We start from the raw sequence: 24,696 nt of genomic DNA, 5'->3' as shown, positions 1-24,696 counted from the left end.
ATAGATACAGGATTTTTGGTTATATGATTGTTCTTTTATAAGGAATTTTATTTATTTATTTGAGAGAGAGCAAGAGCAGGAGGAGAGGGAGGGGGAAGGAGAGGGGTAGTCGGAGAGGGGAGAGAGACTCCCTGCTGAACAGGAAGCCTGATGCGGAACTTAATCTCAGGACCCCTAGATCATGATCCAAGCTGAAGGCAGACGCTTAACTGACTGAGCCACCCAGGTGCCCTGGTTATAGGATTATTCTTGAATGAGTTTTGATAGTTTGTGGTTTTTAATATTGAATTTGTCCATATAGAATTGTTTGTACTGTTCTTTAATCTTTTAGTGTCTTGGAGTGCAGTGATAATTCTCTCATTCATTCTTGATGTTAATAGTTTGTGGGTTCTTTTTCCTATTGTCATATAGTTTACTTTTATATAGGTTATAAAGAAAGAATACAATGTTACTGTTTTTGCTTTAGATAGTTATTTTTAAAGAAGTTAAAAGTTTTAAAAAATAACTGTATTCATCTTTGTTTTTACTATGTCCAGTGCTCTTCATTTCTTCATTAGCTCTCCATTTCTGTCTAGTATCACATTCCTTTTGCCTAAACAACTTCCTTTGATATGTTTTATGTTCCAGATCTACTGGTAATTAATTCTTGATGCCCTTTTCATTTAAAAATACCTTTGTTTTTCATTTTGAAAGATTTTTTTTTTTTGGTGTATGTAGAATTCTGGGTTGACAGCTTTATTTTCTTTCAGCAGTTTAAAGAAGTCATTTTATTGTCTCTTGGTTTGCATATTTTTTGACAAAATGTCTTACTGTAATTTTGATCTGTTTCTTCTATATATATATATGTGTGTGATTGATATATATATATATATATATAGTGTCAAATTTTTTTGGTTGTCCTCAATATTTTATATTTTTCATCAGTTTGAGCATGGAGTGTTGAAGTCTGATTTGTTAATCCATTTGTTTATATGTTTATCTATTTGTTTATTTATTTGGGGTGTTTATCATGATTGGTGTTCTCTGAGCTGTCCTGTATCTTCTACTTTTGGGATTCCATTTTCCTAAATACTATACCATTTGATGTTAGTCCCCGTTCTTAGATGCCCTGTTTTAGTCTCCACCCTACCACACATTCTTTTTTTTGTTTTAGTTTGGGTAATTTCTATTTATTGACCTATCTTCAGTTTTCCATTTGTTTTCTCATTTGTGTCAGGTCTGCTGATGAGCCCATCAAAGGCATTTTTTGTACCTGTCATTGTGGGGTTTTTCTCCCCTAGCATTTGCTTTGATCATTGATTCTTATTATTTCTGACCCTCTGTTAAAATTTCCATTGTAGTCATGCATGTTGTCCTCCTATTTTCACCAAAGCATTTAACATATTAATAATAGTAATTTAAATCTTTCTGTCTGATAGTTCCAGTAGCGGGGTCATATCTGAGTCTGGTTCTCCTGACAGTCCATTCCCCCCGCCCCCTTGCTTTTTTGTGTGTTGCATAATGTTTGTTTGAAAGCAAGAAATTATTTGTAGGACTGAGATAAATAATATTTATATCTGAAAATGGGCATACTGTTTCTTATGTTAGATCATTACTATGTGATTTGGTTTCACCTAGCAATGAGTTGATCTGAGTATCTGAGTTTTGGCTCTTGTTGCTATGGTTACCCTCAGTGTACTACCAGGTTCAATTCCTATAGTATTTCTTTGTGCTGAGGGTGGGTTATGTTGCTGGAGGTTTTTTCCCTCAGTGTTCTTGTTTCACACTTAGTTTTATCTCTCCCTGTGAGACTGAGCCTTAGAGAGTATGTCTTTCTCTCTCTCTCTCTCTCTCGCTCTCTCTTATGTGTATATATATATATATATATATATATATATACTCTTCCCTCTCTTCTAGTATATATATATATATATACACACTCTTCCCTCTCTTCTAGCAGTACTGTTGTTGCTTGTTATTTGGTGTTTGATAGCCTAGAGGTGGGTGGTAGGGAATGGGGTGATGTTCTCTGTTCTGGTTTAGCCTCACTCTTAATCCAGCTCTGTGTTCTGGGTCTTGAGAGTAGGATTTTTTCTTCATGCCCTAGCCACAGTTAGTCACCATTCCCTGGGGGCAACAGGGTTTACTTCTCTTCTTTCCAAATATGTAAAGGCATGAACAAAGAAAATTTATAAATCCATAATTTCATCACATCATCTATTGATTATTTTCTTATACATTCATACTTGACTAGAATAAGTCATCAAACTCTTACTTTCCTCTGATTGCCCTGTTTCATCTGTGTCAAATGAAACCACCTTTCATACAAAAGCCGAATTTCTTGTTTATTTTTTGTTAAAAGAAAAAAACATTACACTAAAAATTTAGCAAGCTACAAGCAGAGTTAAAGGAAGCCGTATTGACTGGAAGGCCACATAGAGCAATCTTGGTCCAGGTATTTCTTTCAGGAATATATGTGACATGGATAGTACTTCGAATAGATACAGGTATTTATTTTAGCTGCACCTCTGATATGGATACCACTTCAAGGATGGATAGCTTGAGTTAGTCTTCAAGATTTTGATCAGATACATTTGTTAGAATCAGTGTTATATATTTTCCTGGTCTCAGTCTTTTTCATTTCTATAGTTTTACATTTTCTCTTTGAAAATTAATTCCTTTTATATACTAGATTATAGTTGGAATTTGTATAATTTACTGGCTTCTGACATAGCCTCTGTTCTGCTACTGTGTATTCTATATAATACAATAGTCCATTGCTACTGTTCTCTAACTGTATATATATATATATATATATATATATATATATATATATATATATATATATATATCATGAATCATCCCCTCCAGTTTCAGGATTAGTGTACTTTCATTATAACATAGGTAGGGAGTAATAGAGAGGAGTCAGGTACAGATGCCTTTTTTTTTTCTTAAATTTTAATTTAAATTCCACTTAGTTAACATATAGCGTAATATTAGTTTCAGGTGTACAAGATAGTGATTCAACACTTCCATACAACACCGAGTGCTCATCACAGCAAGTGCACTCCCTAATCCCCATCACCTGTTTTGCCCATCCCTCCACCCACCTCCCCTCTGGTAACCATCAGTTTGTTCTGTCTCATTAGGAATCTGTTTCTTGGTTTGCCTCCCCCTCTCTTTTTTTTTTTCCTCTTTGGTCATTTCACCATATGAGTGAAATCATATGGTATTTGTCTTTCTTGGACTGACTTATTTTGCTTTCCTTATTTTGCTTAGCAAAATACTCTCTAGTGCCATCCATGTTGTTTCAAATTGCAAGATTTCATCCTTTTTCATGGCTGAGTAATACTCCATTATATATGTTGTTTATGTATATAATCCTCTTTATTCATTAGTCGATGACACTTGAGCTCTTGCCATTATTTGTCTACTATAGATAATGCTGCTATAAACATCAGTGTACATGTATCCCTTTGAATTACTATTTTGTATTCTTTGGATAGATACCTAGTAGTGCAGTTGTTGGATGGTAGAGCAGTTCTATTTTTAACTTTTTACTCCATACTGTTCTCCAGAGTGGCTGCACCAGTTTCTTTCCCACTAACAGTACAAGATTCCCCTTTCTCCACATCCTTGCCACACCTGTTGTTTCTTGTGTTGTTGATTTTAGCCATTCAGACAGATGTGAGGTGATAATCTCATGGTAGTTTTGATTTGTATTTCCCTGATGATAAGTGATGTTGAGAATCTTTTCATTTGTCTGCTGGCCATCTGTATGTCCTCTTTGGAAAAATGTCTTTTCGTGTCTTCTGCCCATTTCCGAATTGGATTATTGATTTTTTGAGTGTTGAATTTCGTAAGTTCTTTATAAGTTTTGGATGCTAATCTGTATCAGATATGTCATTTGCAAATATCTTCTTCCATTTCATAGGTTGCCTTTTAGTTTAGTTGATTGTTTTCCTTCGCTGTGCAGAAGTTTTTTATTTCGATGAAGTCCTAATAGTTTATTTTTGCTTTTGTTGCTGTGGCCAATGTCAAAAAGGTTCTCTAGGATTTTAATGGTTTCCTGTCTCACATGTAGGTCTTTCATCCATTTTGAGTTTATGTTTGTGTGTGATGTTAAGGTGGTCCAGTTTCATTCTTTTCCATCTTTCTGTCCAGCTTTCCCAACATGATTTGTTGAAGAGACTATCTTTTTACCAGTGGATATTCTTTCCTGCTTTGTTGAAGATTAATTGACCATATAGTTGTGGGTTTATTCCTCGGCTTTCTACTCTGTTCCATTGATCTGTATCTGTTTTTGTGCCAGTACCACACTGTTTTGATAACTACAGCTTTGTAGTTTAACTTGAAGTTCAGAATTGTAATGCCTCCAGCATTGTTTCTCTTTTTCAAAATTGCTTTGGCTCTTCAGTGTCTTTTGTGGTTCCATACAGATTTAGGATTGTTTGTTCTAGTTCTGTGAAAAATGCTGTTGGTATTTGATAGGGATTGCATTAAATGTGGAGATTGCTTTGGGTAGTATAGACATTTTAAAACTATTTGTTTTTCTAATCCATGAACATGGCATGTCTTTCCATTTCTTTGTATCCTCTTTCAATTTCTTTCACTGGTGTTTTATAGTTTTCAGAGTGCAGATTTTTACCTCTTGGTTAGGTTTATTCCTAGGTATGTTACTATTTTTGGTGCATTTGTAAATGGGATTGATTACTTGTTTTGTCATTGTTTCTGGAAATTTTCTCTGACCCTCTGTTGCCTTTGCCCCTTTTGGTCTTTCCTTTTCACTTAAAGAGTCCCCTTTAGTATGTCTTGCAGGGCTGGATTAGTGGTCACAATTTCCTTTAGTTTTTGTCTTGAATCCCTTTATCTTTCCTCCTATTTTGAATGATAGCCTTACTGGATAGAGTATTCTTGGCTGCAGATATTTTGCATTCAGCTCTTTGAGTATATCATGCCACTTCCTTCTGTCTTACCAAACTTCTGTTGAGAAATCTCCAGCTAGCCTTGTGGATCTTCCCCTTCTAAGTTAAGGACTTCTTTAGTTGCTTTTACAATTTTTTTCTTTATTACCATATTATGCAAATTTAGTTACAATGTGTCTTGGTGTTGGCCTGCTTTTCTTTATTTTGATGGAGTTCTCTGTGCTTCCTACATGTGGATGTCTGTTTCCTTCCCCAGATTTAGAAGTTTTCAGCTATTATTTCCTCAAATAAATTTTCTGCCCCTTTTTTCTCTCTCCTTCTTTTGGGGCTCCTATAATACTAATGTTATTATGCTATCATAATTACTATATATGTTCCCTAAGTCTGCTCTCATTTCCCATAATTCTTCTTTCTCTGTCGTTCAGCTTCATTATTTTCCATTTTTTCCCCTTCTTTGTCACTAATTCATCCCCCTACTTCTTTTAGCCTGCTGTTCCCTGCGTCAAGCCTATTTCCAATCTCATTTATTGTCTTCATCTCTGATTGATTCTTTTGTAACTCTTTTATCTGTGTGGTAAGAGTCTCTCTGATGTCTTCTATTCTTTTCTCAAGCCCAGTGAGTATCCTAATGATTGTTGCTTTAAATTCTCCATCAGACATGTTGCTTACATCTTTTCACTTAGATCTTTGGCTGGGCCTTATCTTGTTCTTTGATTTGGGATAAATTCCTCTGTTTAAGCATTTATCTGATTCTCCTGGTATGTAATTTTCTGTTGTTCGCAATCATAAAATTTTCGTACAAATATTTATGTACACCTATTTGATTGTTAAATACTATGTTTAACTGTATGTATTAATTAAAAATAAATATAGTGAAAATGTATACCAAAGATTTTTAAAAACAAATATGGTATAAGAAGTCAAGTAGTACATTGTTCAGAAGATGAAAAATACAAGTAAAAAATAATGAGAATTATAGGACACTATAATTAGGCTAGAAAAGTTAGGCTAGAAAAATTTTCCAGCTACTGAAAATTATGAAGTCTTTAACATTGACACTATTAGAATAGAATTACTAGGAAATTCAGAGTTAAAAACTTTTCTTTGCATTGTGAAGAAAAGATAAAGAAAATGGAAATGTTCAAAGTCTCAGAAGCTAGTGATTATAAGTATGAGCAAGAAAATAAGGTGTCTTTTGAAATAAGTTTAATTCTTCATTGTGGCCATCTATTTCTAATATAATAAAAATGTTCTTAATAGAGCATTGGCCTATCCAAGGACAAGATTTTAGAGTATCTGTTTTACATGGTGAGCAAAAATTTTCAAAAAATGGATCTTTTTTTAAAAAAAAAAAAGGTCTGACATTGAGTTGGTCCATTGTGACTGGCTCATTTATTCCAAAGAATCCTTACTTTTGTTCCCTGTGCATATACTTTTTAGCAATAATACAATATAATTAATTTTTTGCAGCTCAGAAAGTTCTTTCAAGGATTAGAAAAATTTGAAAAGAATTTGTAATTACAGAAATTCCTTATTCCAGCTTAATGCTTTTTAAAAATGGAAGTATTTTTAAACATATCTTCAAACTGATAGTTTAATAGATGATGTCTTACAGAATGTGATAAAATATGTATCAGTGATGTTAAATGTGTGCTTTATACAAAATTATTTCTCTCTTAGAGGACCATGGGAAACTATTGTTTCTGCATTCACTTGAACTTATAGGAGCTTATAATCATACAGCTAGTCATTAAAAAGGATTCTGTTTTGTCTAGTAAAGTTTTAAAAATGTGTAATTCTATATTAGCAATCATGTTAAATCTGAAATACTATGGAGAATAAAAAAATACATGTTCTTATTCTTTGTAATATATTTCCTTATGAATAAATGTGTCTGATGATTAGGTATATTTACATTAAAATGATATCATTGTAAGGGGAGAGTTTTATTTGACTTGATTGAAACAAAAGGAAGGAAAAACTGGACAATTTTATCTCAATAAAACAGTTTTTGTTTTAAAGAAAAAGTAGATATAGTCAAGCTTATGAAACTTGATAAGTTAGAAAAAGATTATTTAAAAATTGTCCTGGCCAGGGATATGATAATGGGGCAGATTTGGCAAATGTATACAAGGGCATATAAGCCAGTATTTCTCCCAAGAAACAATTATGCCAAATTTGTGCCTTGCTCAGCTCATAATTATAAAATACTTCATCTGTGAATTCAAATATGATTATCTTTTTTTTTAATCTTTTTTAGTATTGTAGAAAGGATATGTATTTTGGGAGTGGGGTAATTCAAAAGCAGATGGAACATTCTTGTCTATTCTAAAATTAAAATCACATATAGATATAGGCATCAAGATTAAATGCACTTGATACACTTTGCATACAAATTAAAGATGTTTATCAAATAAGAAAATATGTATCAAAAGATATATCAAAATTATGTTGGACTCAAGAGCTTCTTGGTACAAATATATTAGATTTTTACACAAATTATCTGTATGGGATGATATCTTGAACAAAGTAGCAAGAATTAATAAAACTCTGCAATCAGAAAAATGACCATAAATAAAACTACATGCTTAATAAAAGGCCTGTCCCTTTGCTTACAACAAATGAAACTAATTTTAAAAGTGTGTTCAGTGAATATAAAACTTGAGCAAGAGAGGTGAATATTCACATGAATTTCAAAATTAGATTAAAATAAATTAGAAATGTATAAATCAATGAGTGAGAGTATTGATTTTTATAGGGAACGCGTGCTTATTGAATAGACACTGAGATTATTAATGTGTTAGCTTCATATTTGAAATATATATATGAAAAATTTAATGAAGTCCTCAGATTTTGAATTTTTAAACTGGAAAAAGTTATTTTCTATAAATTACATTGATTTACAAAAAGCAGCCACTGACTCCATTCTTAAATATCTTAATGAGCTAAGTTTTATAGAAATTTCATGAGAATAGCTTATCACAATATCAACAAATTGTAAAATTAAATTAAGAACTGCATTTAGCTAATCAATTAACAAAATGTTATCAGAACATTAAAACAATACTAGCCACAGTAACATCCTGTAAAAGATACTTCAGTAAGCTGAAGTTAGTTTTAAATTATTTAAAATTGTCACTTGTCAAGAGAAATTGGTAAACATGACTATTTGCTTATTTGAAAACAAGATAGGAAAAGAAATACATTTGAAAGTATTGATACATGTGCTTCCCTTAAAGCCAGTAAAATGAAATAATAAATTCTGGTTTTGGTAGAAGTGTTTAAACTTCAATTACTTTTGTGAGTTCAATACACCTGCTTTTCAATTTTTCAATTAATATTTTGGGAAAAAAATATTCTGGGCTTCTGGGAAAATGACAGAGTAGAAAGCACCAGGAATCTATCTTCTCACCTAGACAAGTTACATTGGCAGTTACATCTCTACCATGTAACTATAGGCATACCTCACAGGTATTTGCAGGTTTGGTTCCAGATACTTCAATAAAGCAAATATTTCAATAAAGCAAGTAAGGTGAACTTTTTGGTTTTCCAGTGCATATAAAAGTTATGTTTACACTATACTACAGTCTATTAAGTATGCAAAATCATTACATATAAAAGAACAATGTACATAACCTTTATTAAAAATACTCTGTTACCAAAAAATGCTGACTATTGTCAGAGCTTTTAGCAAGCAGTAATAGTTTTGCTGGTGAAAAGTCTTGCCTCCATGTTGATGGCTACTGGCTGATTAATAGAACTTTTTTCAGAATTGGAGTCAACCCTCTTAAACTCTGCCACTGCTTTATCAATGAAGTTTGTGTAATATTCTGAATCTTTTGTTGTCATTTCAACAGTCTTTACAGCATCTTCACCAGGAGTAGATTCCATCTCAAGAAACCACTTTTTTGTTCATCCATAAGAAGCAACACCTCAACCATTAGTTTTATCATGAGACTGCAGCAATTCAGTCCCATCTTCAGGCTCTACTTCTAATTCTAGTTCTCTTGCTATTTCTACCACACCTGCAGTTCCTTCTTCCACTGAAGTCTTGAACTCCTCAGTGACCCATAAGGGTTGGAATCAACTTCTTGCAAACTCCCATTCATGTTGATATTTTGAATCCTTCCCATGAATCATGGATTTTCTTAATGGCATCTGGAATGATGAATCCTTTCCAGAAGGTTTTTGGTTGACTTTACACAGATCCACCAGAAGAACCACTATGTATAAGCAGCTGTAATCATAATAAATGTATTTCTGAAATAATAAGACTTGAAAGTTGAAATTATCCCTTGGTTCAGGGCTATAGGATGGATGCTGTGTGAGCAGGAATGAAAACATTATTACTCTCACTGTATATCTCCATTAGAGCTCTTGGGTGGCCAAGTGCATTGTCAGTGAACAGTAATATTTTAAAAGGAATCTTTTTTTTTTCTGAGCAGTAGGTCTCAACAGTGGGCTCAAAACATTCAGTGAACTAAGTATTAAACATATATGCTGTCATCCAGGCTTGGATGGCACCAAGGATGCCATAAATCTTCAATTTGTAAAATAAAAGGCAGTATTTGTGATGTGCAGTAAAATGGAATATTTCTGTATTTTGGAATTCTAGAGTCTGTTGAATGCCTGCAACTTGCAGGGGAAGACTTGGGCAGTATGTTGCAATCAATATCACTCAATTTAAGCATTCAGCACAGTGGCAGCTACCCATCCCCTACCCTCAGCCACGTGACAGGCAGCTGTGCACACGTTCCTGGAGCATCTTGCACACAGCTTATGGGACCAGACTGGCCAAAAATGGTACCACCTTCCAAATATTAAGGATCTGTTCTGTTGTCACTAATTGATGCTTCTCACTACAGCATTCCACAGAAGTGGGCACATTGTTGTTACAGCTCTCCTCATTGTTGCAAGCCCCTCCCTTTATAATTGATGTGACTTCCAGGGGATTTAAAGGTACAGTGCCCTTTTTTTCCCCCTTAATTTTTTGCTTTTTCCCCTTTCAGAAGCCTGACATTAAAGACTAGGACATTCAGCAACAATCACATATATGGGTTAAATATGGGTTGTACTTGCCCAGAGAAAAGCTCAGAATAGACCTGAGAAAATCTTAGGTTTACATCTCATGTTTATCTCAGCAACAGAGGAAGCTTAGAACAATCAATGAAACAAAAATAGCAAAAACATCAGACATTGGGTAGGGGTATAATCTGATTTGCAGAGATACTACATTATTAGTTTCAAATGCCCAGTGTTCAATGGAAATATCACAAGACACACCAAAACAGTCAAGTGGCCCATTCAAAGGAAAAAAATATCAATAGAAACTGGTCCTGAAGACCTAATGGCAGATATACTAGACAAAGACTTTAAAACAACTATTTTAAAGATGCCCAGTGAACAAAAGGAATATGTGGGGAAAGTCAAGAAAACAATATCATAATAAAATGGGAATATTAAAGAGAGAAAATCTGAAAAATAACCAAAAGGACATTCTGGGGCTGAAATGTACATTACCTGCAAATGAAAATTCATTAGGAGGACTCAAAGGAAAGTCTGAGCAGACAGAAGAAAAGAAATCAGCAAACTTGGAAGACAGAACAATGGAAAGTAGTGAGTCTGAGGAACAGAAAGGATTGAGGAAACCATGAACAGACCCTAAGGCAGTTGGAGCCAATCATTAAGCAGACCAACATACATATTATGGGAATCCCAGAGAATATTTGACAGAGACAAAGATAGACATAAAGAAATAATGACTGAAAACTTCCTAAATTTGATGAAACACATGAATGTAAACATCACGAAGCACAGTGAATTCCAAGTAAGAAATAAAAAAGACCCACTCTGAGACCCATTATAATCAAACTCCTGAGAGGGCAAAGAATCTTGAAAGTAGCAAGAGAAGCAAATCATCACATGCAGATGATTCTCAATAAGATTATCAACAGATTTCTCATCAGAATCTTTGGAGGCCAAAAGGCTGTGGACCAATATATTCAAAGTACTAAAAGAAAAAAATTCAGTAATTTTAGATCTGTTAAAACTATCCTTCAAAAGTAAGATATTCTGACATAAAACCTAAGAGAGTTTGTGACCACTAGGTCTGCCCTGCAAGAAATCCTCAAGGAGTCCTGTATGGTGAAATGAAAGGACAGTACATGGTAACTCCAAGATATATGGAGAAATAAAGGTAAGTACATGGGCAATTATAAAAAATAGTATTATTATAACAGTGCTTCATAACTATTTTTTATTTTCTACATGAATTAAGAGACAGATTCGTTAAAAGAAAAAAATAGTGTAAAGCTAGCATTACTATAACTTTGATTTCCAACTCCAAATCTTGTTTTCTACATAATTTAAGAAACGAATGCACTTAAAATAATTACCAGATTATGTCTGGATACACAGTTTATAAAGATATAATTTTGTGACAACAGCCCAAAGGGGGGGTGGGGGTGGAGCTGCAGAGCAAAGTTTTTGTTATGTTACTGAAGTTAAGCTGGTATAAAATCAAATTAGAGTGTGACAGCCTTAGAATGTTAGATGTAATTCCCATGGTAACTGCACAAAAAAATAAGTATACACCAAGGAAGTGAGAAAAGAATTTAAACATTTCATCACAATCAACAAACACAGTTTCCTCCACAGTTAGTGGAGGAAATGTGTGCCAAAAGTTATAAGGCATATAAAAAATAATACAATGACAGATATAAGTTCCTCCTTATCAATAATTAATTTAAATGTAAATGGATTAAACTCTCCAATTGTAAGACAGATGTTGGCAGAATGGATAAAGACACAGGATCCAACTGCATGCAGTCTATGGGAGACTCGCTTGAGATCTAAAGAGATAAGTTAAAATGAAAGAATAAAAAGATAATCCAGGCAAATAATAATCAAGAGAGAGCATGGGTGTCTTTACTAATATCAGACAAAAATAGGCTAAATGAAAAAAAGTTACTAGAAAGAAAGACATTATATATGCATATAAATTTCAATACAGCAGGAAGATATAACAATCATATGTTTGTGTACCTATGACAAATCACCTAAATAAATGAGACAATTGAAGGGAAGAATTGACTGTTCTACAATACAAGTGTAGTCTTCAATACCCCACTTAAAATAATGGAGAGAACAATCAGATGTCAGTAAGGAAAGCTTAATAAGCCAACTAGATTTAACAGACATTTAGAGCTAGATTTAGCTCTACCCAGAAACAATAATTAGTCAAGAAAAAGAAACAAAAGGCAACCAAATTGAAAAAAGAAAGTAAAATTATCCTGTTTATGTAGAAACTGAAGAAAATCTTATTAGAACTAATAAATGAATTCAGCAAAGTCGTAGGATACAAAGTCAATACACAAAAATCAGTTGCATTTCTGTATTCATGGAACAGTCTGAAAAGGAACTTATAAAAATAATTCTATTTATGGTAGCATCAAAAAGAATGAAATAGGAATTAACCAGGGGAAAAAAGACTTGTAAAATAAGACTATATAATCTTACTGAAAGAAATTAAAACATAAATAAATGGAAACACAGCCCATGTTCACAGATTGGAAGACTTAATATTTCTAAAATGCCCATACCACCCAAATGAATCTACAGATTTATTGCAATCCATACAAAAATCCTAAAGAATTTTTTTTTACCTTTGTAGAAATAGAAAATCCCATCCTAAAATTTATATAGAATCTCAAGGAGCCTCAAGTAGCTAAAACAATTTTGAAAAAGAAAAGCAAAACTGGAGGAGTCACACTGATTTAGAACTTACTGCAGAGCTACAGAAATCAAAACAATGTAGTATTGGCATAAAGACAGACACATAGACTAGTGGAATAGAATAAAGAGTCTAGAAATAAAGACTCAAATATAGGGTGAAATGATTTTTGACAAGACGACTAAGACCAATGAGGAAAGGACAGTCTTTTCAATAAGCAGTGCTGGGAAAACTGGATATCCACATGGAAAAGAATGAAGTTGGACCCTTACCTAACACTGCATACAAACATAAACTAAAATTGGGTCAAATACCTTAATGTAAGACTGAAAACAATAACATTCTTAGAAAAAAGCAAGATAGACACTTCATGGACATTGGACAATGATTTCTTGGTTATCACACCAAAGGCACGTTAAGGGGGAAAAAAAGACTAATTATAATTAGATTCATGAAAATTTTTAAATTTTGTACATCAGATACACTATCCACAGAATAAAAAGATAACCTACAAAAGGAAGAAAATATTTGCAAATCATATATCTGATAAGGGGTTAATATTCAGAATATTTAAAGGACTCTTAAAACTCAATAACAAAAAATAACTCAATTAAAAAATGGGTAAAGGACTTGAACAGAGTTTTCTCCAAAGAAGATATATACATAGCCAATAAGATGAAAAGATATGCAATAATACTAATTATTAAAGAAATGCAAATAAAAACTACAATGAAATACCACCTCATACCTGTTAGGATGGTACTATTTAAAGAAAAAATAAAACAGAAGACAAGTATTGACAAGGATGTAGAGAAGTTGGAACCCTTGTGTGCTGTTAGTGGGAATGTAGAATGATACAACCACTGTGGAAAACACTTTGGGGCTCTTCAAAAGAAAAAATACATATGATTCAGCAATTCTACTTCTCAGTATTCCCAAAAGAATTGAAAACAAAGAGTAAAGGAGATATTTGTACACTCATTTTCATAGCGGCATTATTTGCAATAGCTAAGATACGGAAGTAAACCAAGTATCCATCTATAGATGAATGAATAGGCAAAATGTGATTTAAACATACGATGGAATCGTTCAGCTGTGAAAAGGAAGGAAATTTTGCAGTATGCTACAACATGGATAAGCCTTAAATGCATTATGCTAAATTAATCAGTCATAGAAAGACCTACAGTATGATTCCCCTTATATGAGGTTCTTAGTATAGTCAGAATCATAAAGACAGAGTATACTGGTGATGTTCAGGGACTGAGGGGAAGAGGAGAATGTGGAGTTAATTGTTTAATGAGTAGAGAATTATAGTTTTACAAGATGAAAGAAGTTATGGGGATGGATGGTGGTGATGGTCACACAACAATGTGAACGTATTCAGGACCACTAAACTGTACGCTTAAAAGTGGTTATGATGGTAAATTTTATGTGTGTTTTACCACAATAAAAAAACACAAAAATAAGGATATGTATTTTTCCTTCTATCTCAGGTTCCAGTGGGCTTGGCATAGCACTGACCTCAGTATAGTTACAATTTTTGAGACTTTTTTATGTATTGAGCCAGGAAGTACTACTATGATTTTTTTTCCTTTATCTTAATTTTGCAGAGTTAAACAATATATATCTTTACTCATTTGTTTAGTTTTCTACATGCCTAATGCTGTTTTTTTTTAATGTTGCAATTATTTTTGTCTAATATTTGGAAGTATTTTTTCCAAATGTTCACACACATCAAAAGAAATTGTTGGAGACAATTTCTGATATCTCCTCTCAGATCTCCTTCAGTTTAAACTAGTTGACCTCTAAGCCTGGTGCATAGATTTTCCTTTGCTACTTAATTGTATTGGATATTCTATTTTCTGAACTAGGAGTTCCTTTTTTCTTGGTTTACTTCCTATTTTGATAAAACATGTTCTCTAACAACTTTTGTCATTCCTTGCATATTTTAAACTGTATTTACATAAATAATAGTTTGGTTAAAGTACATGGAAATCATTTTTCCTGTGCAGTTTTACAAGTATTATTTTTGATAAATCTGATGCCATTCTTGCTCCAGTTTCTTTTCATTTTGGTACTTTTGTTCTTTTTGGCAACTTTAATGATTATCTCTATTTCTGGTGTTTTGAAATTTCATGATATGTTCTCCAGTCATCCTTTTTTCTTTCATTATGGTGGGCATTTAATAAGCCTTTGTAATTTGGATGTTTGGGGAAGTTTTCTTGTATTAGTTCTTTGGTAAATTTTCGCTTTTCTTTGTTCATTCTCTCTCTCTCTCTCTCTCTCTCTCTCTCTCAATTCATTGATGTGACACTATTTCTTGTGTTCACTCCTTTAATTGTATGGTATTTTCTTTCTTGCCTTCCAACTTTTTGTCTTTTTCATTCAATCTTTTTAAAAAGATTTTCTAAACTTATTTGTCATATATTTAATTTTGAAGAGCTCTTTAGTATTTTTATTCTTCAATTGCTCTCTTCATAATTTTTTTTCTTGTTTAGTGGATGTAATAACATACTTCTTTGGGGATATTAAGTGTATATTTTCTTTCCTCTTGTTTCCCAGCAATGCCTCTGATATCTATCTCCTAGCTCCTTTTTAAAATGCCCTTTCTATTTATTTTATTATTTCTGATGTTAAAAGACGTCTTCAGAGGTGCCTTGGTAGCTCAGTTGGTTAAGTGTCTGACTCTTGGTTTCAGCTCAGGTCATGATATCATGGTTGTGAGATTAAGCTCCAAGTCACGCTCTGCGTTTAGCACAGAGTCTGCTTCAGATTCTCTCTCCCTCTCCCTCTAGTTCTCTCTCTCTCTCTCTCTCAAATAAATAATAAAATATTTTTTAAAAAATTAAAAAATAAAGGATGTCTTCAATGGTATGGTGATCTTTGGCTGCTGATACACTAAAGAGTGAAGCACTACAGAGTTCATTGAAAGCTTGTTGTTGAATGGGAACAAGGTTGCCTTATATAGTCATACAAGTTGTGCACTGCAGAAATCCAAAGGATACTATTTACATACACTCTCAAAAAGTATTAGATTTACATATTAGAAATTAAAAATGAGATCTAAAAACTGTTGTAACTTAAAAATCAAACTAATAAACCTCCTATATAGTTCCATAAATAACATTTTTCTGAAAAATAACTATTTACTATAACAACACAAGAAATTTAGTTAGAAGACTGGTATTGTTTTATCCTTTTACATATCTTTGTAATGTCTAAGTAGAAGAAAACTGGATTCTCATGTTTCAGCATTCAGTCTATCATGATATGTTATTATGGTTGAAATATATGAAGAATATCCAGCCTTACCTAGTACTTTTCAAATAATTGTGATTTTTTTTGATACTACATCAAAAATAGACAAGTGGAAGTTTTCTTAAAGGCTTTTTGCAATGTAGAATCTGATTCCATAACAAAGTTATTATGCTTTGATACATTAAAATCTATTGCTCTCTCTTACACTTTGATTGGACCTTTTATTCATGCATGATTTTGTAACATCATAGATTAGTCATTTGAAAAATATTAGTTCACTGAGTTACATAGATCATGCAAGTGTTGACATGTTTATGTATAACATCAAGTCATTCATTAATATTAGCATTAATCTAATCAATGCTAAATACAAGTTTTCCTAAAATTTAATATTTGTCTGAATTTTATTGCTGGCAATAATCACTGTCAGTTATCTTTGATGTGATAGGCTCAGTTTGTCAATTTTCAAGAAAACATCTCCTAAATAACCAAGTCTAAATATTCATAGTTTGACAGTCATCCTTTAAAATAAAAATGATGTTCTGTGAAAAATCTTTGCCAAAGTTCAGCTTACAACTCCATCATAGACCCAAGTGTTTCAGTATACAACAGCAGTGCTTTATGCATACTTCCTATTTTATCACACAGAATATTCAAAAGACATGAACTCAAAGATTGATATTTAATAAAGTGAATTTTACTGCTGGTGTTTGCCAGTAAAAACTACAGTCATTACTAGAATAGTTTTGGTTCAATGCCACTTCCTTGATTCATGTTAAGATGCCAGCATATTTGTTCACTACTGCTTTTGTACCAAGAATTCTAACTTCACCTGCCTCCTGAAAGTGTCTTGGAGGTCCGAGGTGTCTGCGCAACACACTTGGAGAATTGCTGACATGGATTAAAATGTGAAGGTTAGTTAATCCTCCTGGATTCATGCTCTGCACAATCTGCACAGTCTGTATGGGGATTGTTTAGACTTCATCATAGGAAAATCAGATGCTGAGCTGACTGATTCTTTGCTGAGGAAGATGCTTTCAAAGTCATTATGGGAAATCTTATCTGTCTTGAGGCTGATAATTTTCTCCAAAGAAGAATCTTCTAGATTCCAGCTGTTGGTGGTAGAGTGAAGACTGATTCCTCTAGCTGCTGGCATTCTAGGAGCCAGGCAGGAAGAACTGTGGGGACCTTTATTCAGTTTATGGACTTTGACTAATTTTTTCTGTTTTCTCCCAGTTCCTCATGGCTGCCCTTTGCCATTCCTGGTGTTCATAAGTCTAAATTGTCTCTAGGTCAGAAAGTTAACTTTTAGCCCTTATGGTACAGGAAATGATAAGTATCTGTTGTGAGTTAGGGAAAGAGCAGTTAGAGATCTCAGCAGTCCTTGTGCTTTATTTTTATATATGTACTGGATCTTGTACTGAATTCCTCCAAATACCAGATTGCTTCAGTTCTCTGGGCAAATTGATGCCTTTCTCCTTGCACTGCCCTGCTCAGATAATTTAATTATAACTTCTTGCATGCTGCAAAGTCAACTTCTCCAGCCACTTTCCATCTAAAAATTTGTTGACATCTCATTGACGATCATTATGCTTTGGTGGTTTTTGTTTTTTTTTTGTTTGTTTGTTTGTTTTTTTTTTTTTGGTCTTTATGAATGAAAATGTTTTATGTCTGCCTCATTTTAGCAGGGTTTTAGGAGAGTAAAAAAACACAAATGTATGTGATCAGTATACTATTATCAATTTCACAGGCCTCAATCACTATAGTTAAGTGCTAGACCTAGATTGGAGTCTTCACCATTTATTGTGGTTATTGCCTGTGATTCTCTACTTAACCTACATAGTTATATTTCTTATTATAAAAATGGAGTTAAAAAATGGAGTTGAAAATGTCTATTAGTATTAAATGAGACAGTGTAAAGCTCTTAACATACTATCTCATGCACCGTATGTGCTTAATAATTGATAATTGTTATAAACTATTAGGCTGGCCTCTGGCTTACTAAAGTTTTACTGTATTCTTTTCTTCCTATAAAACATTTCAAGTAAGCAAAATATTTAATTTGTCTATCAACTCATACTACTTGGTTTGACAATGGAAGGGTTAACATCACTCCAAATATGAAATTGTAATTTCAGATATGTTTCATATGTTTATATTTAATATGTTTGTATAAAATATTTTGTATACAACTTGTTACTCAAATTCAAATTGTGTTTTACTGGTTTTATATTTAAGTAATTGTCATTATAGTGCATATTTTACACAGAGTCTAAGAAAAGCAGGTATTATTATAACTGGATAACTGCTTTATGATCTTAATTCAGAAACTTCTGGTATACTGAAATTCTTAAAGGTATTTTTTAAAGATTTTTTTAAACTCTGCTTTTGATTTAAAAAATTATTATAATATGTACCTCAATTAATAAATTGTTTTTCTATTTCTTTGCTATATTAGGTTGCACATTTAAGTTCCTTTAATCCAGAAAGTTTAGTATAATTAAAGTAGTTTAAGCTTAACTATGAATATAAAAGAAACATATTCTTAATCATTTCAGGAAATTGCAAGACCTAATATGGCTGAAGGAGAAAAAGAAACATCAAATTCTGAAAGGTAAATATAAGGAAAAATTGAATCTCTTGAAATTGAAGTATATAAAAAGATAATACTTGACCTACATTATTTTGGTTAATTGAGATTTTATTTTGTTATTTTAGATTTAGTTAAAATAAAAATTTGAAATTTTAATACAATAAAAACATACTGAAGATCCTTAGTTTTGAAATCTTTAAACATCTTTTAAACATCTGATTGTTGGCTCAGCAGTTAAGCGTCTGCCTTCAGCTCAGGGTGTGATCCTCAAGTCCCGGGATTGAGTCCCACATCGGGCTTCCTGCATGGAGCCTGCTTCTCCCTCTGCCTAAGTCTCTCCCTCTCTATCTCTCTATGTCTCTCATGAATAAATAAATAAAATCTTTTTTTTTAATAAATAAATAAACATCTTATAGTTGTTAAATTTTTAAAAAGTACTTACTAGTAAATACAATGTTAACAGATTTTAATTGCCCTTATTAAACAGTTACAGAATCCTACAAGTTACAAGATGGGGACAATTTTTGCAAACAGCTAATCTTAAAATCTTTTTTCCTAAAGTATTTTCAAAAGCTATAAAGCTCATTCTGTGGTGGGACCTTAACATAAAAGTTTCAAACTTCAGGTATTGGCTTTAAAAAATTTAATGCTCTGATCAACACTAAAAACCACAAGACATTTTTTCTTTCAAGATTTTATTTAAATTCAAGTTTTTTAACATGTAGTATAGTATTCGTTTCAGGGGTAGAACTTAGTGATTCATCACTTGCATATAACACCTAGTACTCATCCTTTCAAGTGCCCTCCTTAATGCCCATCACCCATTTATGCCATTTCTCCATCAACCCTGTTTTTCCCCTATAGTTAAGAGTTTTGTATGGTTTGCCTCCCTCTCTGTTTTTATCTTATTTTAGAAACTTTCTTAGCAAAAGAAAATCTAACATTCTAATTAGAACTTAATTTCTATAGATAAAGATAATTTTGTCTTTTAAATTAAGTAATTTCCTCATGTCTGTCTTTATGCTGTGTATTTTACAGCTATACAGCATAAGGTGTAGGGTGCTTGTTAACCAAATGAGATTAATTAATCTATTGACCCTGAAAAGAAAATTATGGAATAATGCCTTGTGAAGATGTCTCTTAGACTTTACTAGAAAAATGATCTAGCCCTTTCTTCACCTAGAATTTGGGGGCAGAGGGAGTGGTTAACAAAAATTCAGCAAAGGAATTAGAAAAAGCAGACTAATCACCTCTCTATAATTTAAATTTTTCTATAAATTGTAGTTAGTTCAATAAAATCTGAACAAAAATAATAGTTATGTAAATTTAAATGAGGAAAATGTTGTAATTGTTTGCAGATGGTGTAACTGACCTATAAGATCCAAGAAAATGAGCTAAGAATGAAATTAATGAGAGTATTAATTAAGGTAGGTTGGTACAAAAATCTGAATCTTTCAGTATACCAATAACATATGATTATAAAATATAATGGACAAAAGAGTTAATTCACAATAACAACAAAAAAGAGAAATGTGCAGGATCCAAATGAAGAAAAATGAAAACTTACTGTGATAGGAAATAACTAATGTGTGATAAGCCATTTCCAAATTAATTTATAAGTTTAATAATGAATATTTAGTTTAAAAAATCCTAATGGGATTTGGTTTGGAAACCAACGATGTTTAAAAGAAGATTTATATTTTTCTATTTACTACCCTGATGTATTTACTTGAGAGAGAGCAACTACAAGTTGGAGGGGTAGTGGGAGAGGGAGAAGCAGACTCCCCACTGAGCAGAGAGCACAACATGGGGCTCAATCTCAGGACCCCAGGATCATGACCTGAGCCCAAGGTAGATGTTTAACTAACTGAGCCACCCAGGCACCCCTCTGTATTTGCTATTTAAACATTGTTTTTATGAACATCCTTGTACAAATGTCTTTTACATTTTTAAACTATTAAACTTAGAAAAGTAGTGGAAAGTAAGTGATTTGCTCTATTAAATAATAAAGTACATTGTTAGTCTATAATTGGTAAGACTAGGTGGTATTGGCCCAAGAATAATCTAAAGACAGATTAGAACAAAATAAGTAGCAGACTTATTTAACTTGATAAATATAAATTAATAAATAATAAATGACCATTTGGTAACATTGCTTTGATATTTTGTTAATTCATTCAGAAAAAGTCCAAATTTCAGGTTGGATTAATAGAAGAAATAAGATACCTGTAATCACTAAACTTATTTTTAGTGATATAAGTATTGTAACAGATAAGGAGCTGGAGACCCTCTTTAATATACTGTTTCTAATTTTTTATGATTCACTATGTAGCTTCTGTTAACGTGCCAGGGTAAGAGTGAACACATAGACACACTCATATACACATGAACATTTATGTTTACAAACACATATATTTATGTATGTATGAATATTGTATATTTACATATTTTTAGGCATGTTTTTGTTTTTTAAGTTAGAATGTTAAAAATTAGAGAAATGTTTATGAATGCTTACTTGATTTTGCATAGGGAGGGACATTCTAGGAGGATATATAATCATTTTAAAAAGTTTTTTCCAAATATATTTATTTCTTATTTAAAGTAATCATACAAGTTAATAAGAATGCATAGATTTTAAAGACAGGCAAGGGTGTGAACAGATAAAAGTAATGATTACCAGGACTAAAACCAGTTTTGATAGATTACCCAGGTCTCTTTTTAAGATGTGACTCTGGAGTTTCTCACTCTCTTGCCTAAGAAAATGGCCACTCCTAAACTGTAACATGACAAGGACTTGGGACCTGGATTATTTTCTTCCTTTTTGGCGATTTTTTTAAGAGCATGTCTTTATTTTGATAGCATTCAAATACATTGTGTTATGAAGGAATAGTTAATAAATGGTTTTATTTTTTCAGTAAACAAGATAAAGCTTCAGAGGAAGAAAAAAATGGATGTGATACAAATTCATTTGAAGGCTCATTAGCAACAAAAAGTGAAGAAAGCATAACAGTTTCAAATAAGGAAAATGATACCTGTCTTGAAGACCAGAAAACTGGGTTAAAGAATATCTTCAGTCATGATTCAAATATTGATGCAGATAAAGTAGAAAAGGAAAAACAAATAGAGCACATTTGTCAGAAAACAGAGTTGAAGATGTGTCAGAGTTCAGGGAACATAATTTCATGTGATCAGATTGAAGATTCCAACTCCAGTGAAACTAGGTTTTCTTCAAAGAATATTAAGGATTTGCGGTTAACATCTGCTGATGTTAGCATTGATCAGTTTTTGAGAAAAAGAGATGAACCTGAATCTGTTAGTTCTGATGTTAGTGAGCAAGGCAGTATTCATTTAGAACCTTTGACTCCATCAGAGGTACTTGAGTACGAAGCCACAGAAATTCTTCAGAAAGGTAGTGGTGATCCTTCAGCCAAGACTGACGAAGTAGTGTCTGATCAAACTGACAGTGTTCCCGGAGAAAATAGCCCTAGCACAAAAGAGACAACAGTAGACCTGGCAGATGAAAAAGAAAGAAGTTGAAATGTATTAGTCATTCTAAGTTTAATGTACCAACGGTAAGAACATTTGGAGCAGTGCTATCAGATGAGGTCAGTGGTGCTGTTACATAAGAGTTCAGAAAGATAAAAATGCGAAGGAAGTCATTCATACACACTCTACCTGTATGTTCAACCCAGGTTATTAAATCAGTTCACTGATAATAGCATGATCTGTATGGATTTCCAAGAAGCTTTTAAAACATAATAGGATTTTAATGGAAGTTAAGTTTGCAAAAGAAGTCTTAATTTAACAGTTTGTGAGGAGAACTTGGTGGCTAGTATGAATTGATTATTAGAATATTAATTATAATAATAAAGCTTTTGAAACTTCCATCAGTCCTAAGCTAAAAGTTCTTATTACCTATCTAAACTTTTCAGTTAATTTAAAGGAAAAGATCTAGAAACCACATGCCTTTTGGGGATAATTGATTTAAAATAATGGCTGATAGGCATTGTTAATGAAGGCTTCATTTTGAGTATGATGCTGGTAAATGGAGCATGCTTAGAGTGCTAAATTAATTGATCCAATGAGCATTTGGATGAACATAAAATTAATTTTGGATTTAATATAACATTCCAGACTGTCAGAAGCATGTAAACAGAATATTTCAATCTGTGTACCTCCGTACAAGTGTTAGCCTGCCAGGCTGTAAGCTTACCTTAATTAAACTTTCAGTGAAAGTGAAATAATTAAAATATAAATTTATATTTGTGCTTTTTGTCAGTGTGTAAGCTGTGCAGAAATCCTTGATGTGCTAGTTGTATAAAATAGAAACCCATTGTTGAAACCCTTATAGCTATTATGTTTTTAATATTGTTTTAATGATCTTTAGAAATAGACCCATAAAAATGGTCTGGAAACCAAACCAAAGTATGGTATAATGTAGATATTGTAAAGCAGTAAACTGAAAACATGTCCTGGCTCATGCCATGTTTAAGTGACTTTTTCTTTAATTGTATAATAGAAACTTCAAATGGGACCTTTTAAAGCAGTGATGTAAAAAATTGGTTTGGGATATTTAGCCTAATTTATCCATATCCTATTTTATCCATAAAATGGCTGCTAAATTGATTTTTCAGTTGTTTTTTATCATCTAGAAAATAATAGATATAGAAATAAATAATATGAATAACGGTAGTTTGCTTTAAAGTACTAAAAAATTTTATTTAAAATGCTACATTTTTACTTCCTAAATGTGCTTTGAATTCTTAAATTTTGTTTCACTGAATGTTAAATGTTTTAAATGGCTATTAAAATTCTGCTGTATATAGTAGTTTTTGAGTAAATATTTGCAATAAAAATCTGTCCCTGAATAATTTTATTTTTCAGAAAGCTACTTGAGTCAAATTACCTTTGGCGCCTTTAGAAATTGTGTATTTGTTCAAGGAAATTTCATGTTAAAGTTAGCGGTAGGATTTCATTCTGTATTCTTTAATTGATGCATGATTTATTTTAAGTTAGGACTTAAAGTATGGGATAAAATACTGTTAATATTTGCAGAGAATAGATTTGCTTTAAAAATTCTTTTACTTCAAGAGAAATATAATTTACTATTATAGTTTTCTATCTGCTCAGCAAATTAAAGAGGCTAAATGGGCAAAATATATTATTGACTGACTTTCTTGAAAAGCTGTTTTTGGAGGTCAAATATTTTCATCTTTCCTGCTACTAAGAAAAGATAGGGAGAGGGGGACTTTAGTTGTTACACTTCACCTTGCTGAAACATAAATCTATAGCAGACAAGATTTTTGGAATAATGTAAATCTTAGGAAGAGTAAAGAGAAGAAAGTCTATAAAAACCATTTTCTGAATCCTATTTAATTAGTTACCACACCTATCACCTAATGCTACAAAACCCTAGATCACTGTGCCAAGATAAGTCTCTAAATGACACTGTTATCCCTTTGAGCTTTGGGTAGTTCCTTCTGCTGTGGCTATATACCTTTAGAGTCATGGTATTCAAAGTAGCTAATCAATGAGCTGTTTATACCTATCCAGTATGAGAAAAGGAACCTGAACCAAACTGTAAGTCCTTCACTGAGAAAGCCTGGCAATGAAAACAAGAGTGTAGTTGAAATAACCATTGTACTTGTAACATAATTGGTTTATATTCTCACACCATCTCATCTCATTCCGTTCAGTAGCAAAAAAGTTCAGATGTGTAAACCAAACCTTTGAGTAGCAGTGCTTTAGAACAGTGGTCAGCAAACTTTCTGTGTAGGGCCAGATAGTAAATAATTGTGGGCCATGTGGTCACAATTATTCAACTTGTCCTTGTAGCTTGAAAACAGCTGTAGATGCAATGTAAATGATAGCCTGTTTGTGTTCCAATAAAACTTTATTTACAAAACAAGAATGTTTGGCCCATGGATTGTGGTTTGCCTGTGCCTGCTTTAGGGTGCTTAGACTACCTTAATATGACAGTGAGAGCCAGTGATGCACTCTAGTGACTGTTTGCCTCAGAACTACCACCAAGGTGCCTTGGTGTGTCATGGTTCCTTCTCTGTTACCTAACAATAAAATTATGATTTATTCTAAGTGCAGTTCAATGACAATAAGAAGCATTATATTCATTTTGTGGGATTTACTTTTATTTCATATTGAAAATCTGATTGCCATCTTTATTTGTATTATTTTTTCTCCTTTTTGCGTCT

At 32.5% G+C, this 24,696-nt stretch overlaps 1 protein-coding gene across 16 annotated transcripts in view; it reads left to right on the top strand.

Moving 5' to 3' along the window:
• Positions 1-24,398, top strand: part of ZNF280D (zinc finger protein 280D) — a 294,058-nt gene extending 269,660 nt beyond the window's left edge. For 11 of the 16 annotated variants that reach the window (XM_025472692.3, XM_025472690.3, XM_025472693.3 and 8 more), the window contains 2 exons: positions 18,453-18,508; positions 21,403-24,398. In XM_025472692.3, the coding sequence (XP_025328477.1) occupies positions 18,453-18,508; positions 21,403-22,024 (678 nt within the window). In that variant the 3' untranslated portion in view covers positions 22,025-24,398. Of the gene's footprint in view, positions 1-8,761; positions 11,101-18,452; positions 18,509-19,845; positions 19,915-21,402 lie in introns of those variants that run through there. The other 5 variants (XR_007407479.1, XR_007407478.1, XM_049104454.1 and 2 more) reach the window with 3 other exon arrangements.
• Positions 24,399-24,696: the final 298 nt, after the last annotated feature.

This window comes from Canis lupus, chromosome 30, assembly GCF_003254725.2.
Source record: "Canis lupus dingo isolate Sandy chromosome 30, ASM325472v2, whole genome shotgun sequence".
Lineage (NCBI taxonomy): Eukaryota > Metazoa > Chordata > Mammalia > Carnivora > Canidae > Canis > Canis lupus.
The sequence above is the reverse complement of the archived record's forward strand: the minus strand, read 5'-3'. Positions and strand labels throughout refer to the sequence as shown.